Source organism: Orycteropus afer, unplaced genomic scaffold (genome assembly GCF_000298275.1).
Source record: "Orycteropus afer afer isolate SDZICR_OR568_19922 unplaced genomic scaffold, OryAfe1.0 scaffold00016, whole genome shotgun sequence".
Classification (NCBI taxonomy): domain Eukaryota; kingdom Metazoa; phylum Chordata; class Mammalia; order Tubulidentata; family Orycteropodidae; genus Orycteropus; species Orycteropus afer.
Genome location: NW_006921603.1, coordinates 12,436,731 through 12,454,636, shown reverse-complemented (window position 1 = coordinate 12,454,636; position 17,906 = coordinate 12,436,731). Strand labels below are relative to the sequence as shown.

At 45.7% G+C, this 17,906-nt stretch overlaps 1 protein-coding gene across 1 annotated transcript in view; it reads left to right on the top strand.

The window, feature by feature from the left end:
• KANK4 (KN motif and ankyrin repeat domains 4) overlaps window positions 1-17,906 on the top strand; it is a 38,730-nt gene that overhangs the window by 1,984 nt on the left and 18,840 nt on the right. The window contains exons 2-5 of the mRNA XM_007959075.1: window positions 5,929-7,851; window positions 9,185-9,296; window positions 12,750-12,968; window positions 16,547-16,634. Of these exons, the coding sequence (XP_007957266.1) occupies window positions 5,929-7,851; window positions 9,185-9,296; window positions 12,750-12,968; window positions 16,547-16,634 (2,342 nt within the window). The remainder of the gene's footprint in view (window positions 1-5,928; window positions 7,852-9,184; window positions 9,297-12,749; window positions 12,969-16,546; window positions 16,635-17,906) is intronic.

Sequence of the window (17,906 nt, the reverse complement as noted above, 5' to 3'; positions counted from 1 at the left end):
AATGAGATGGATTGATGCAGTGGCTACAAGGATGGGCTCAGGTATAGCAAGGATTGTGAGGGTGGCACACAGGCAGGCCATATTTCATTCTGTTGTACATAGGGTTGCTATGAGTCAGAGCTGACTTGATGACACCTAACAACAATAACAACAGGAGATTATGTTGGTAGGCCCATACTGGAATGGGTTGGCTGGGCCATTATTCTAGTGTGGGTCAGTTTAGTTGGTCTTTGCTGGACTCACTCACATACCTGTGGTCTTCTTGGTGGCTTGGCTGGAGCTAGATAGTTTAGTATGGCCACATTCACATATCTGTTGTTGACTTCATGTCACATGGGGCATTGCTGATAACTTGGCCATGTGTCTCTCGTCATCCAGCAGGTTAGCTGAAGCTTGTTCATATGGTAGCAGAAAAGTTCCTAACAGAATAAATAAAGCCCAATGTGCAAGCAATTTTCAACTCTCTGCATATGTCACATTTGCTTTTCATCCAATGACCAAAGCAAGATGGAAGGCTAAGCCCAATCAGCGTGGGAATGGAGCACCAAAGGGTGGGGTATTACTGTGTCTGTTTTTGCCAACATCTCATCTATAAACAGGTATTAATGTCTACTTATGGGGTTGGTTAAGGAATAAATGAGATAATGTAGGTAAAGTTGTTAACTAACAACTCTCTAGCACAATGAATAAGCAGAGCTGGTAACACAACAGTTAAACTCTGCTGCTAACCAAAACGTTGCCAGTTTGAACCCACCCAGTAGCTCTAAGGGAGAAAAGACCTGGTGGTCTGTTACCAAAAAGATTATGGTTTAAAAAACTTTATGGGGAGCTTCTACTCTGTATATGAGGTTGGAATTGATGCCTTGGCACCTAATAACAATAACAACAGCACAACAAATGCCTCAGTAAATATTCCCCTCTTCCCCTTCCCCAGGAAACTTGCTGAAGTCATACACCAGGCCCTCATCGCCTGACTTTCAATGAGAGGCTTTTTCCAGCTCACTAAAGTTGGGAAACAGGAGAGCCTGTAATCTTCCTTGAATCACATGACTCTTCACTGGTGCAAGATTTAGGGACCAGACATCAGCTCCAAACCCTGCCTCTTCCTTTTTCCAAATGCAGTTACCATTTATTTCAGGAGTCTGCCTTTCTCCCCAGGGAACTGCCTTTTTTCACTGCATCCCTGAAAGTGGTCCACAGAATACCTCTAATTCCCTTACTGCCCTGGGGGCCTGTCCCTGCTGGCCTCATCAGTTCCTGCTCAGCCTCCTCAGAACTGCTCTTTTCCTCAGGGGATTGCCCAAAATAGCTCCAGGAAGATCCCCTTCTCTGCAAACACACATTTCTCACAAAATAAAGACAGAAGAGAAAAGGCTGTTACTGTCCTGGCCTTTCGAAGAGATGCATTTAATTCCCCTTCTTTCTGCCTTTCTTTTTGGTTACTTTCTCCACAGTTTCTGTTTTTCCCATTTCCTTCAGAAACTGAGTATAAGCTTTTGAACTTTTCTTCCTCACCTTAAATGCCTCTAATTGCCTGTCTCACCTGCCACATTTCGTTTTGTCCCTCAAGATAATACTGTGACACTTCTCTCCTTACTTTTCCCCTTCCAATCCCTTCTCCTGTTGGAGTGTAACTCTTAAATTGTGGCTGTGTTTATAAGTCCTTCCCAAAGGTGGAGTGATCTATTGTACTTCCAGTGGGAAACCCTCCAGGTAACTGTAGGCCTCATACATCTTTCTCTCTGCCTGCCCCCCACCCCAGTTTCTCCAGATGTTTAAAAAAAAAAAAAAAAAAACTCTAATTCTCCCTTGAGGCTGTAGGCCTATAACACAGAGTTAAATATTCTAGGGTCATAGCGTATCCTCAGTGAATCCTCCTTTACCCTATTTGGAACCAACTCAGGAGCTCTGGTGGCATTAGTGCCCAAGGCACTTGATTGCTAACCAGAAGGCTGGCGGTTCCAACCCACCAGCCACTCCTTGGAAGGAAGGTTGGGCAATCCACTTCCATAGTGATACTGCCTTGGAAACCCAAGGAGGTCGCTATGAGTCGGGTACTTACTACTTGACAGCAGTGAGGGTTTTTTTGTTTTGGTTTCAGGCCTGCTTTTAGACCACTTTTTTGAGCACCTACAATGTGTCATGCTCTTTATGTACTTTGTTGTTGTTGTTGTTATTATGTGCCGTCGAGTCAGACCCAACTCATAGCAACCCCTCCTTGGGTTTCTGAGGCGGTATCACTACAGAAGTAGATTGTCCAACCTTCCTTCCGAGGAGTGGCTGGTGAGTTTGAACTGCCAGCCTTCTGCTTAGCAGTCAAGTGCCTTAGGCACTATGCCACCAGAGCTCCTTTATGTACTTTAGGGCTCTAATAATCACAAGAACTCCAAAAGGCAGGTGTTAGTATCTCCACTTTACAAATAGGGAAATCAGATAATTTTCCCAGGGTCTCACAGGTAGGTGGTGACAGAGTCTAATCAAAATCTAGCTATGTTTGGCCATGTGTAGTTTTATTGGATCTGAACTTCATTTTAAGCAGAGACAGCCCACCTAATAATTTCTTGCCCTGGCCCAATGCCCGGAATTCTGAGCTACTGCATACCTGTCACCAGGTGGAATTCACATGAGCAGAGCTCAATGTGAGTGCAGGTCTCCCAGCATTCAAGTCCAGCATTCCTCATGCATTGGGAGGGAGAGAAGGGATGCAGAGTTGCGGGTGGCAGGCAGTGCAGCATTGATAGGTCACCGTGTGTGTGCGCACGCGTGTGTGTGTGTGAGAGAATGTGTATGAGTGTCATACCCCGTAGTGCTAGGTTAGTAAAGTCCCTATTAAACCTGTCATTCTGGATAGCTGCTCAGTCTCACAGACTCCTTTGGTTCCCCTCATCTCCCTTGTGGAATATTTTGCCTTTGAATCTGCTGTTTTTCATTTGATGCTATTATTGTATTTGTGCTCTGGACCTGCTCCCAGAGGCCGCTGGGTAAATCAGTGCATTTCAACTGAATTGGGGCAATAAGCAGATAAATAATGCAGCCTCTCCTTTAGGAGAGTTGTTTGCCTTCTAGGTCATAAATCTGTTCTCTACTTAACTTTAGACAAATATCTCCTCTCTGATTTGGCCTGTTTTTGTAATCTAGGAGCCTGCCTAATGCCTAAGGCACTTGACTGCTAACCAGAAGGCTGGTGGTTCAAACCCACCAGGCACTCCTTGGAAGGAAGGTTGGGCAATCTACTTCTGTAGTGGTACTGCCTCGGAAACCCAAGGAGGGGTCTCTATGAGTCGGGTCTGATTCAACAGCACCTAACAAGGAGGCTGCTGGGTAGACCCATAGACCTGGGAGTATAGCAGAGAACTAAAAAAACCCACTGCCATTGAGTAGATTCCAACTCATAGTGACCCCCGTTGGGTTTCCGAGGCAGTAAGTCTTTATGGAAGTAGACTGCCCCCATCTTCCTTCTTCAGAGTGGCTGATGGGTTTGAACTATCAACCTTCTGGTTAGCAGTTAAATGAGAATGTGGTAGTTAAGGTTATGTGTCAATTTGGCTGGGCCTGGTTTTGAGTGGCTGGGCAGCCAGTGGTAGTTTTTCCCCATGATGAGACTGGCAATAAACTCCATGTTGGAATCTGCCGCAAGGAGCTAAGTAGCTGCTTTAGGGGATGTGGTGTGCTTCCTATATATAAGGAGAAACTTTGGGAAAGGTCTGTAGCTTTTGGCACACTTGAATCCTGCGTGTAGCTGAGTCATTATTCAGCAGCCTGCCATGTTGTCTGCTGATCTTGGGACTCCTAATGGGCTTGAATCAATGGCCTGCTCTGTGGTTTGGTGATATCAGGACTGTGTCTTTGTACTTGTTGACCTTGGGTTTGTCAGCCTCAGCAGTCAGCAGCTGCCTGAGTGAAGAAAGCCTCCAGCTTCAGTGGTCCAGGAGCAAGAGGCAGAGCTGAAGCCAAGGTTGAGGAGCTTTCATCCAGACCCTAGAGCCTGGCACTTTGAACTCGAACTTCTAGCCTCCTAAACTGTAAGAGAATAAACTCCTGTTTGTTAAAGCCATCCATCCCTGGTATTTCTGTTAGAGTGGCACAAAGTAACCAAAACAGAGAGCAACTTGGAAAACTGACAATCAGCTAGCAACAAAAGAAATGTTTCTCATTTACTTAAATAGCAGTGTGCCTCTTATGGGAGAAACAGGATGTTAACAAACTGTGTGTGAGTAGGAACTTATCTGGAGTTTTTTGGGTGCTGGAGGAGTGTTTACCCCTTGTCTACCTGCAGTCTCAATGTTCAGAGCAGAAGCTCTGGAACCCAACGCAGACCATGCTTTGGATCAGAACCAGTGCTCCATTCTGCTCTCCACTGTGGTTATAACATAAGAGCCTAGAGGCCCTGTGGCTCTACTTACCTTGATGGCTGGTAGGCTCTTTTGGGTCCATGTTCATGAGGTCAGCTTTCATGTGTCTAGGTGGCTTCATTTAGCTTTTTGGTGATAACTGTACAACCCTAAGCATAGAAGATAAGCTGATAAGCAAGTGACATTGGTCATCAGAGGGAGAGCTCAGGCAGGCAAGTGAGTTCAGCTACTCTTCATCAACTCTGTAATCACTGAGTAGAAAATGTGCCTAGGTTTGGTCATGCCGTCATCATTTGTACCCTTAACCTGTCCATTTCCCTTGTTGACTATAGCTTCTCTTGACTTGATTATGGCAGCAGTCTCCTGGCTAATCTTGGAGCCTCTGGTTTGTCCTTTCTCCAATCCTATACTGAAAGCCTCTTCCAGAAATCACACATTTGTCTAAGCCACTCACTTGTATAAAACTCTTCAGGACTCCTGTTACCTAGAGAGTAGAGTCTAAGCTTGTTAGCATGGCATACAAATTCCTCCATGATATGGCACTTGATTACATTTGCTTTACCTGCTCCGTACCCTTCTCTACCACCTTTTAAGTTCCAGCCATATTGGCTGCATTTGCAGAACCCTGAAATACTATGCAATTTCATACCTCTGTGCCATTGCACATTCTCTGACATATATTGAAAATGCCTGTTCTACTTATCTATTGTTGTTGTTGTTTTTTTGTGCCATCGAGTTGGACCCAACTCATAGCGACCCCTCCTTGGGTTTCCAAGGAGCTCTGGTGGCATAGTGCCTAAGGCACTTGACTGCTAACTAGAAGGCTGGCAGTTCAAACCCACCAGCCACTCCTTGGAAGGAAGGTTGGGCAATCTACTTCCATAGTGATACTGCCTCGGAAACCCAAGGAGGGGTCGCTATGAGTCGGGGCCGACTCGACGGCACACAACAACAACAACACTTATCTATTGCTACATAAAACCAATCCAAAACTTAATGGCTTAAAATGATCATTTATTATTAACCAGTACTGGGGGTTTCCCAGGAGCCATGGTGGCCTAGTGGTTAAGTACTCAGCCTCTAAATGAAAGGTCAGCTATTTGAATCCACCAGTGGCTCCACAAGAGAAAGATGTGACCATCTGCTTCCATAAAGATTGCAATCTGTGAAAACTTCCATATCCATAATTGCCAATTAGTACGCTGATTTGGCAAATTCCTGGCTATTTCACTTCAGCAATTATATTATTCAAACCTGGAAAAACAGTCTTAGACAATTTTGTTTTGCTGGTTTGTAGGCAAATTCCGCAGTACTAACTGAGATGACATACTGCAAATTGGAAACTCTTCCCCTACCTCTTTCCTTGTAGATACTGGCTAAGTACACATTGATTTAATAAGATGGCTTCCCAGCACAGCCAAAAAGCCTCTGTGCTGCATCCCAGCACAATTTAGAGGCTGTACCATTTAGGGGAAGGCTTATGTGATAATTCTAAGTCAAAGCAAAGAAACTAGGTTTCACTGCCCTGTGGTGCTTATTAACTTTGTGCTTCTTTTTCATGTCCTATGCCTGTCAGCCAAAGACCAGCTCTCTCAGGTGGATGAAGAAAAAGACCCATCCAAGAGCCACCCTTACTCTGTGGAAACTCCATATGGCTTTCATTTAGACCTGGACTTCCTGAAGTATGTGGATGACATCGAGAAAGGAAACACCATCAAGAGGATTGCTATCCACCGAAGGGCCAAGCAGGCCAAGTTTAGCACTTTGCCCCGAAATTTCAGCCTTCCTGACAGTGGGGCTCGGCCCCATGCTGCTCTTCCCCACTCAAACTGGTCCCCAGTGGTGCCGAGGAAGGTGTCACTTGGGATGGAGGAGCAAGCTCAGACACTGCCGCTGGGTGGTTCCTCCCAGGCCTCAGCCAGTGGCAGTGAGGTAAGCTACCATAGGAAGGCCTTGTTGGCTGAGGCTGCCAGGCAGTTGGAGGCAGCCCCTCTTGAGGATGCTGAGCTCTTCTCTGGGAGTGGACGGCCCCAGCTTTTGAGAGCATCCAGCATGCCAGCCACACTGCTGCAAAACAGGGCCTCCGAGGAGCCCAGCCTACTCTCAGCTCGCCCCCCACCTCCCACTCTTCCTCCACTTCAGGGTGAAGGCAGTGTCTGTGAAGGTACCTTTGGCCCTGCAGAAGGATTTCCTGGTCTTCACAGCTCCATCCCACAAGTATCAACCCCACCAAAAGTCAGAGAGTTTGGAAACTTAGTGCCAGAGATTCTAGAGTTGGTCTGTGAGGGGGCCAAGCCTCCGGATAAAGAGGAAGTTCCAGATCACTTCTCTTTCCCAAGTCCTTCTTCTTTATCCCAGAATACACTTGTAGAGGATGCAGAAGATGAACATAAAACCAGAGAAGCAGAGGTGGTAGTCACTCCTGGATCCCCAACACCAAGTCCCCCACCTCTGCCATCACCCATCCCTGAAAATGAGTTTCTTCTAGAAGAAATTGAGCTCAACATCAGTGAGATCCCACCCCCACCACCTATAGAGGTTGACGTGAGAAGCATTGGCATCAGGGTGACAGAAGAAAGCCTTGGTCTTGCCAGAGTAGATCCCAGTAGTATCTCCAGCCTGAAGCAGCAGGTCATAGCCCTTGAGGGTGAGTTGTCTGGAAGGAGTGAAGAGCTGGCCCAGGCAAGAGCTGCCCTCCAGCAGCAGGAAGAAGAAATCAAGGCCAGGGAGCAGATGATTCAAGAGCTAGAGTACACTGTAGCTCAACTAGAAGAAAAGCTTAGTCAAGAGAATACCAAAGACACTCAGGGCCAGACTGATGCCATGGTGAACACTGACCCTCTCCATGGACTCTTGACCAGAGAGTCATGTGATAAGAGCATTGGGGTCAACCTTCTGGGCATGCCAGAATCTGAAACCTGGGAGGCCAAAGTAGAGGAGAATGGCTTCCTACTGGGGCAAGGTAACCACAAACAAGGGGATCAGAGCCCATCAGAACATGTGCTGCCTCCCCAACTATCACTGCCACAGGGACCTGAGATGGTCCTCACCTCCTCTTTATATAGCTGCCTCTCTACTGAACTCAGGATTGAAGAAGCAAGTTCTGAACAGGAGGAAGGCCCTCAGGTAGGAGCTAAGGGCCTGGCCAGTGAAGCAGGAGGCTCTTCATGGAACAGCAGCAGAGAGTCTCCCCCAGCAGGGAGGACGAAGCCCAGTCCAGAGCTCCCAGGGAAGAAGTCCCCAGAAAGGCCACCAAGCTCAACCACAGATGTCACCATTGGGCAATATGTTAAGAAGATCCAGGAACTCCTGCAAGAGCAGTGGAACTGCTTGGAGAACGGGTACCCAGAGCTGGCCAGTGCCATCAAGCAGCCTGCCTCCAAGCTCAGCAGCATCCAGAGCCAGCTGCTGAGCTCCCTCAACCTGCTGCTGTCTGCGTACTCGGCCCAGGCTCCCCCTTCGGGACCCCCGGCCCCATGCTCCTCCTCCCCGCCAGTGGGTAAATACTGATACCCCAAACAGGGAACCATTTCTCCTTTACAGGCCCAATGAGAGGGGAAAAACGATCTCGTTCTTGCTCTCAGATTGGGACTGAGTGTAGGGCCACCACATGCAGCTATACAGATAGCGCAGGGCACACAGATGCCAGATGAGGAGGGCAAATGGGAGCCAAAACCCAGCCCATCTGTCTCTTGCCAAGATGTGCATCTATGAAACCATACCCACCCACAGGGCTGCTATTTCTCATTTGTATTACAGAAGGGCAATGGTCCAGGCATTGTGGCCCTGACCCTGTGTCCTCTCATCATTGGCCTCCCCTCAGTGTTTCCTGGGCCACTGCATTCTATATTCCTCTCTAGTTCTCACATTGTATAGGTTTTCTCTAGCATTGTTTTGGAGGAACATTATATGAAGATCGGGAATAGTCCGCTGAAGATTTTCCCTGTGAGTGGTGTATGTGTGCATGTGTGCACACACATGTGAGTGAATGATCCTCACATATGGAAATCTGTCCTTTGGCTGAGTGGTACTTCCTCCTGTAACAGATCAGACACTCTTAACTGTTGAGTAAAGTTGAACCATATTTGGCTTTGTTCAAGAGGCAGTTTGTAAGTCTGCTTCCTGCCTCAGATCACAAGTTGGCTGCTTTCTCATTATTCAGTTCTAGTTCTAGTCTTGCCCATTGGGACATGCTTCCTATACTTTTGAGCACAGCAAAAGGACATCTGTGCTCTTGCTCACTTATCTGCCATGCCTCCCCTGTATCACACCCATCAACTTGCATGTGAGCCAGGAGTGGCCACAGAGGTGACCTAGTAAAGTGGGGTGCTGGGCTATGAGTGAGAGACCTAAGTTCTACTCCTGCCCTGCCATTTACTCACTATATGACCTTGAGCAAATCTGAGCCTCAGATTTCCCAGCCATAAGATAGGGACAATGGCGTCTACCCCACAAGGTACTTCTGTGGGAGTATTCCAATAACCCCTCTCTGATCCACACATAGCCAGTCCCAGTTGCCATTGAATTAACTCTGACTCATAGCAGACCCAAGTGTGTCAGAGCAGAACTGTACTCCGTAGGGTTTTCAATGGCAGGTTTTTCAGAAGTAGATCACCACACCCTTCTTCTGAGGTGTCTCTGGATGGATTCCAACTTCAACCTTTCCCCAAAAGGACCCCCAAAACCTTGTATTTAAATCATCTGACTTCCCTGTCCCTCTCTGCCTCCTCACACATCCTCAACCTGTATCAGTTCAAAGCAAGATTTCTGGTTTTGCTACTTTCTGGGACATCCCCAGGGTCTTTCTAACCTGTCATGTTGTGTCTGCCTAGAGATCTCCCCGTCGACCAGCCTTAAATCCATAATGAAAAAGAAAGACTATGGCTTCCGTGCAGGAGGTAATGGGACCAAAAAGAACCTTCAGTTTGTTGGGGTTAACGGTGGGTAAGCATCGCTCGTGAAGCTCAGACTGCCTTCCTTGCTACCTCTCTGCTGTTGTCCGTAGCACTCTTTCCTAGGGGGATGCATCTGGCTTTCATTCTTCTTCAAGGGAGTTCATCTCAATGGCCCTTTAAAACTCCATCTTGGGTTTGCATGTGTTTGGTTCCTTGCCAGTGCTTGTGGTCTGTTGGAACCTATGCTTTTCATATGTTTTGACTTTTGTCTCCCCCAGTGCCAGGATATCTAGGTGGCTTCTGGGAGTTTGGGGACCCAGGGCCCCTTTTAGGAAGGTATTTAACCTGAACCTCAACACTAAAACTAATACAAACTCTGTTGAGTTGTTGACTTTCAAATTTAATCCATTTCTTTCTTTCTTTAACTAATTGCAGACAATCGAAGTGTTTTGGGAAGAAGAACAAAACTTTATATATTCTAGACAAGACAATGTTGGGTTGACAATGTTTTCTAAACCATTCATTCAACAAACAATTATTAAATACGGAGAATGTGCTAAGTGACTAGGATTGGAAAGAAAAAAAAATCCCGATCCTTGCCTTTAGTTCATCAGTTGGGCATGGGCAGAGATAAGACAAGAAGGAAAGATGAAATGATAACACACCGAGATAATTTCTGTTAGAGAAGGAAGCATAGGGCGCTGTGGAAGCCCAAAGGAGGGGCTCTCAGCCTAGTCAGGTTATGAGTCCTGGAGGCGATCCAGAGAGGTAGGAGTCCCTGCTCATTTGGGTCACACCAGAAGGGAAGACACTAGATGCAAACAAGGGGTGACATCACTGGTCTGTGTTCTGTGAGGAAAAAACATGAGAAGTGATGAAATGAGATGTCATAGGAGAGTTGGTGTCCCCACTTCCGTTAATGTTGGCCTAAGAAGAAACCATTTTGTTTCGCACTTTCACCACTTCCTTTACCAAAAATAACAACAAACAAACAAACAAAAAATCCTGGTCCTTGCATTTAGTTGATTCCAACTCATACTGACCCGTGTATTATAGAGTAGAACTGTTCCCAAAGGTTTTCTTGGCTGTAATCTCTACAGAAGCAGATTGCCAGGCCTTTCTTCTGTGGTGCTGCTGGGTGGGGTGAACCACCAACCTTTCAATTAGTAGTCAAGGACAAGCTGTTTGCACCAGCAAGGGACCTTATTGAAAAGAAGAAGCCTAATTTCAAAGCCTAAATCAGGTCATTAATTTGCTTAAACCCCCAGTGGTCCCTACTTTGGGCCAGAATCTGGAAGCCCCAGATCATGTCCCCCTCAGCCACATTCCTGTCTCTGACCCCTGCTTTTCTCCCTTACAATAGGTGGAGCTCAGGCATCTCAGGGCCTTTGCATTTGTATTTGCTGTTCTCTTGCTGGAAGTGCTTTTCTCCCAAACATTCCTCATCATTTGTCTAATGTAGTGCTTCTCAACCTTGGCTGCACATCAGAGACATCCTTAAAAAATATTGATATCTGGATCCTATCCCCAGAGATTCTGATTCAGTTAGGCCATCATGCGGTCCAGGTGTTGGAATTTTAAACACCCCAAGCTATCCTAATGTGCAGCCCAGGTTAAGAATTTTTGCTCCAATTAAGGAGCCCTTTCCTCCCATCACTCCATCCCATTGCCCTTTGTAATTTATTCACTGTTCTTATAACTATCTAAGGAGCTCTGATGGCATACTGTCTAAGGCATTTGACTGCTAACCAGAAGGTTGGTGGTTTAAAACCCACCAGCCACTCCGCAGAAGGAAGACTGTCCTCAGAAACCCAAAGAGGGTCACTGTGAGTGGGAATCAACTTGTGGCAGTGAGTTTGGTTTTTTGTTTTTGTTTTTGTTTTGTTTTTTAATCACTATCTGAATAAATTATTTGTCTACATATTTCTTTTCTACCTTCTCCTGCTAGAATATAAATCTGTTAGGGCAGGGACAAGAGCCCTGGTGGCACAGTTGTTACATGCTCAGCTGGCTGCTAACTGAAAGGTTGCCAGTTCAGACCCACTCAGCAGCTCCACAGGAGAAAGGCCTGGTGATCTGCTCCCATAAGATTACAGCCCAGGAAACCCTATGGGGTAGTTCTGCTCTGTCTCATAGGGTTGCTATGAGTCAGAAATCAACATGAGGGCACCTAACAACAACAACAAAGGGCAGGGACTTTGGTAAAGCATCAAGAATGGTGCTGGTACATAGTACATGCTCAGTAAATTTCTATTGAATGAATGAATGAACTTCCAGGTAAAGTTGTTACTGATCCACTTATAAGAAAAGCATTGCTTTGTGAATGCAATATGTCCCCCACACTCTTAATCACAAAAGACAAAGATTGTCCAAACTCAATAAAGAAAGAAAGATCTGGGGTTTAAGCAAGATGAGACTGTGTGCATACTAGGGAGCAGATTGGGTTTGCAATTGCAGTGAGCATAGAGACCTTACAGTAGCTAACATTCAGAGAAAGGGCCTTTGGAGGTTCAGTGGAGGCTGTGGCCACTGGCCTTCCTGGCTGTGTCCCGTGGCCCCAGAAATGGAGCTGTTCATCTTAACACCAGCATCCCCCACCAGAGGTCTTCTGCTGACCATCAGCAGAGAGATCAGTAAGTCTTCCAGGATTTTCTCCCTGACTTCTGGTCTATCACCTCAATAGAACCATTTGTAATTGAATTTATGTAATGCTGTTGGGGAAGGGGCCCACAAGTCAAGTGGCCTATGCTCTTACTTTTGTTGTTCTAAGAGATAAACAGGCTGCAAGTGAGAAAGGCAGATGCTGGTGTTAAGATATCTCTACTGTGTGGGAGCTCTGGTAGCATAGTGGCTAAGACACTTGCCTGCTAACCAGACGGCTGGCGGTTCAAACCCACCAGCCACTCCTCGGAAGGAAGGTTGGGCAATCCTACTTCTGTAGTGATACTGCCTCGGAAACCCAAGGAGGGGTCGCTATGAGTCTGGGCCGACTCGACGGCACATAACAACAACAACAACACTGTTCACTGTATCCCACGGAATCCCGGCTATGAGTAGATGCAGATGAGTTCATTCCTTGTCAGGTGTAAGCTGGTACAGCAGGAGGGCTAAAGGAAGGTCTCACGATCACCTAATGTCAGGCAATTCAGATAACTCAGCAGAGTTACATTTGAGTCCCTCTTTGCACCAAGCATTAGAATTCTAGAAGCAGATGCTTCCAAGAGAACTTTAGATTGCTTGACCAATTAGGGGACTGGCTTTCGTGTGCTTACTGCAAAGAACTTATTTCATTACCTTTTCTCCCCAAAAAAATGGCCTTCACCTTTATTGCATGTTTCTCTGACACAAAGTTCCTGGGGAGCCCCTTTCCCCAGCCTGCAGGGAATGATGGTTGTGATTTACGGGTTAGGGAGTGTTATCTGAGGTCACCTGAGTCCCATTAGTGCTGATACAGGCATTGGGCAGGAAGGACAGAGCTAGTGACCTTTGTCTCCTCCCCTAGTTATGAGACCACCTCAAGTGAGGAGACCAGTGGCGAGGACAGTTCCCCTGAAGACTTGTCCGACAGCGAAGCTGAGAAGAAATGTGATGGCCCTGAACACAGGCGGGGTAAAGACACTCAACCCAGCTATGAGGCCAGGCAGGGTGTCCCCGAGGGCACCCACAGGGCAGGCCAGGAAAGTCAGCCTGGGGAAGAAATCCTCCATCCCAAGGCTGAGAGGTGAGTCAAAAGGGTATAAGTGGAGCATGTGTTTCTCTAAGAAAGGGCAAGGGTGTCTATTCACCATTTCATTCAATCATTTGTTCATCTGCTCAGTTACCAGTACTTATTGAGTTTATATGCCAGGCACTGGGCACTGGTTTAGTTAACCTGTTGTGACACCTGTCTTCATTATACTGTCATGGTGTCTTAGTTTCCTAGAGCTGCAGTAGCAAAATACTACAGAGTGGGTAGCTTTAAAGAACAGAAACTCATTGTCTCACAGTTCTGGAGGCTAGGAGTTCAAATCAGGGTCTCAGCTGTGTTGATTCCTTCTGAGGGTACAGTGCCTCTCTCCTAGCTTTTAACGGCTGCCAGAAATCCTCAGTGTTCTTTTTGATACTTGCACCTTCACATGGTGCCTTCTTCTTGTGCGTTACTCTGTCTCCATGTCTGTCCTCTTTTATAAAAAGCACCACTTAGAAGGGATTAGGACCCACACTACTCCAGTATGACTTCATTAACTTCACTGACAACATCTTCAAAGAAAGACCCTATTTCAGCAATAAGGTCACATTCACAGATACAAGGGTTAGGACTTCAACATACCTTTTTAGGGAATATAATTCATAATACATAGATCAAGCTCTAGGTATAAAGCTAGATAGAAAAAAAAAAAAACAACAAACATTTATCACATTTACCAGGCACTTAAAATATGAAAGACCTTACATGTATTATATAATCCTTTTAACAACCCTACAAATTAGGTATTAACCATACTTCCCCTTTCAGACAAACCACAAAAACCAAACTCATTGCTGTCAAGTTGATTCTAACTCATATCGACCACCTATAGCACAGAGTAGAACTACCCCCATAGGATTTCCAAGGCTGAGCTCTGGTGGCATACTGCCTAAGCCATTTGACTGCTAACCAGAAGGCTGATGGTTCACACCCACGAGCCACTCCTCGGAAGGAAGATGGGGCATTCTGCTTCCATAGTGATGCTGGCTCTGAAACCCAAGGAGGGATCTTCATGAGTCGGATCCAGCTCAACAGCAGTGAGTAATCTTTATGGAAGCAGAGTGCCACATCTTTCTCCCACAGAACAGCTGGTGAGTTCAAACTGCCAAACTTTTGGTTCACAGCAGAGGGCTTAACTATTGCACCACTAAGGTTCCTTATCCCCACTTACAGATGTGGAAACAGAGGTTTAGAGAGTTACACAGCTAACAGAAAAGGGATTCCCACCCAGTTCTTCCTGATTCTCAACCACTAGCTTTTCTGCTTCTCCCATTGACCATGCTGACACAACCTTGTCCCTTTAAAAGTAAAGGGAGGTTGTGAGGTTATGAAAAGAGCACTGCATATATATCTTTGTGATTTGGGTGAGAGTTCATAGAGCAAATTCATTTTCCATACAACAGTTCATGCACAGTTTCATGATGTTGATTGTAACCCCGATAATACAATAGCTCTCTTCTCACTTCTTCCCTGTGGTTGCCCTTTCCCTGTATCCATTCCTGTACATACCTGCCCTCTGAGCTATCTCCCAGTGCAAATACTGCCATTCTAGTCTTCCATAGTTCATTGTTGTAAGGGGTGTACCTACCTGGTATAAATGCTCACCTTATACACCTATCTGTTGTTTGGCTGCAAGTCAGGGGAGTGAGTCAATTCCAGGCCCTAAGGGTGACTAGGGGCCATAGTCTCAGGTTTTCACCAGTCTATAAAAGAGCACTGCTTTTGGAGTTGGACCCTCAAATTCACATCCTGCCTCTGCCATCAGCTGTGTGACTTGGGACAAGTTACTCAGACTGTGGTGACCTCCATTCCTCATTTGTAAAATGTGGATAATAGCAGCCTGACAGATTCAGTCTGAGGATTAGATGAGCCAATGTCTTAAAAACACCTAGCACAGTGACTGGCACATAGTAAACTCTCAATTTGTGGTGAAAATAAGAATAATAGGGACTATTACCATGATTATCATTATTGCCAGTAGTAATGAGTTTAAGGGAATTTGGGGCTGATCACGGAAAAATATATGACCATGAGATAGCAGTGTTGCACAGCAAGCTATTTATTTGTGCTGATGAATTGACAGCACGTGTAGGGGGCAGTCCCCATCGCAGGCAGTCTTGCAAGTGGCATAGGGTGCCACCAGAAGGGGAAGAAATCATGAAAACCCTGGGGAAAAAGGATAAGAGGTTTTTTGGGGGAGACTGAGGTGTACCTTCAGGACTTCTCCTGCAGCATGGTGGGGAGTCTTTGGGTCAGAGAACTCTGAAGGACACACCTAGCTAGGGGTCCTTATACCTCTAGGGTTTTAAGTTATCTGCAGCTAGCAGATACTTAGCACATTTTCAACGGGTGTATGAAACAGGCAGTCTCTAAGTGGCTAAAATGTATTTATTTGGGCTATTTCTAAAACAACGAATGTGAAAAAGAAGAAGAAACTCAATAAGATGTATTGACTGTAACAGTGGGCTGAAGCACAGCGACAGTTGTGAGGATGGCACACTATCAGGCAGTGATTCATTCTGTTGTATGTAGGGTCTCTAGGAGTTGGAACTGACTCAATGGCACCTAACAACAATAAGTTGAATTTAGCGCATGCAGGCTTTTATGGCCTAATGGGCCTCAGCTTGCTATGAAGAAGTAAATAACTTGGAGTAAATACACTGACATCATGTCTAGCTCATTCCTATAACACCAGCCTAGTTGCAGGAAGAGTGATTAGCAGGGGAAAGTAGCTTATAGGTAGTTGTATGGGGCTGTCCCAACATGGTGTCACCATAAGGATTTGTGGAGTGAGTGAAGCTTCCTGTTGACTGAGGCCGTTAAGTCCCAACTCAGTCCTCTCAGTGCTGAGAGACTCTGCCCTTACACTGATACAAGAGGAGTGTCTCACCATGGGCACCCAGTTCAATCAATTCTCATTTTATTGATTCTATTAGCACCTACAGTGTCCTTCATGGGAGAATAACCTGAAGAAATTTCCTAGTGCCGATTAGGTTCTTTGGATTTTTCAAGTCACCCATGCAGAACATTTTTGGTCCAAAGTTATTAAGATGACTCCCTTCTCAGCATGTCAGGAATTGCAGTTAGGCCTGCAGCCCCCAGAATGGTTTGGTTATCTGCCTCTACCCCATGAACACAACAGATGAAAGAACAATCCCCTTGACTCACTCTCCAGAAGAATTCAGAAGTCAAGTTTTGTCAGGATGGTGTGTTCACCCCCTATTTCTGAGGAATGGCCCTTACCCTGGAGAGATACCCAGTTTGAATGTTCACCTCTGAGAAGTGAATGGGAAGAGTGAAACTCAGGGTAGGGAAAAATATAAAATCTTTTTATCAACAAAGAGACTGATAACAAACTCACTGCCGTCCAATAGATTCCAACTTATAGCAACCCCTCCTTTGGTTTCTGAGGTGGTATCCCTACAGAAGTAGATTGCCCAGTCTTCCTTCTGGGGAGTGGCTGGTGGGTTTGAACTGCCAGCCTTCTGGTTAGCAGTCAAATGCCTTAGGCACTATGCCACCAGAGCACCCTAGAGACTGATATATGTATTTATTTATATTTTTCCCTCTAGATATAAACCCTCTGAAGAATTTCTTAATGCATGCCAGGCATTAAGCCAACATCTGCCAGAAATTGGGACCACCACTGACCGACTCTTGGTATTCTGATTTTTCATTGTCATGCAAGATCTCTGTACTGTTTAAGCACTTACTTCCAGCTGGGTAATGTTGGTCCTTTGCCCAAGGCAGCCGGGTGAGTGTGCGCATGTGTCCTCCCCTGGGTGCTCTCTCTTTGGCTCACGACCTCTGCTGCCTGAGGTGATTGATTATGCTGAAGAAATGAAACCAATTGACATTCACAAGGAAACAGGCCAGGTACACAGAGGCACTTACCAAGTGTTATTAGGCATTGCACCCTGACTGGCATAAAACACTATTTGTGGCTTAGGCTTAAAATGGCCTCATGGCTTGAGAGAACTGTGGGTAGAGTAGAAAGAGCATGTAGAAAAGGAAACGTGGGTTCTGTTTACAGGACCATCACCGGTGAGATAGTGGGCAAGCCAGTTCACCTCTGAGGACCTCAGTTTCCCTATTAAAGGAAATGAGGGGGTGGGCGGGATGTCTCCACTGCCTTTAAGAACTAATATTTCATTTGGTAGTCTTTATGGGTTTCCTTATAGTGTACCTCTGGGCCAAGGGACCAGAAACAAGAAAATGCAATGACTTGCTCCCTAACACCTTCATGGTCCAAGGGGATTTAAACATATAACCATTGGGTTTTACTTTTAATCAAGAGATACTGGCACAGAGATTTTCCTATGAGAGCAGCTGATAAGACCCAAAGTAACAACCTGTAAGCATTTAAAAAATCCATTTTTTTCTCCTTGCAGGAGAGTCCCAGTAGGTTTTTTTTTTTTTTTTAAAAAAAAAAACAATTCAGCACTGTTTCTTGCTTACACAATCCATTTTCACTATTTTATCTTAGCTGATTTTGCAGATAGCTACTCCTAGACTATTAAAGAACCAATCCACAGCGTGAGTCTTCCTTGAAACTCCTGTTACTGAATTACAAAAAAGAAAAAAAGCCAAACTCACTGCCATGAAGTCGGATCTGACTCATAGCCACCGCTCCTTGGGTTTCCGAGGTGGTATCTCTACAGAAGTTGGTTGCCCAATCTTCCTTCCAAGGAGTGGCTGGTGGGTTTGAATAGCCAGCCTTCTAGTTAGCAGTCAAATGCCTTAGGCACTACCTTCTTAGCTCTTCATTTAAAATCCACCAATATGTTCCTTAATATTAGCATCTTTTTCCGATTCTTTAGAGAATTCCATGGTAAAAGGAGATACTCTGATATATAAAAAGTGTTTCAGCCACCAAAGATCTTTTTCTGCCCCAGAAAAATAATCAGAAGAGGCATGTAGCACAAGCCTTGT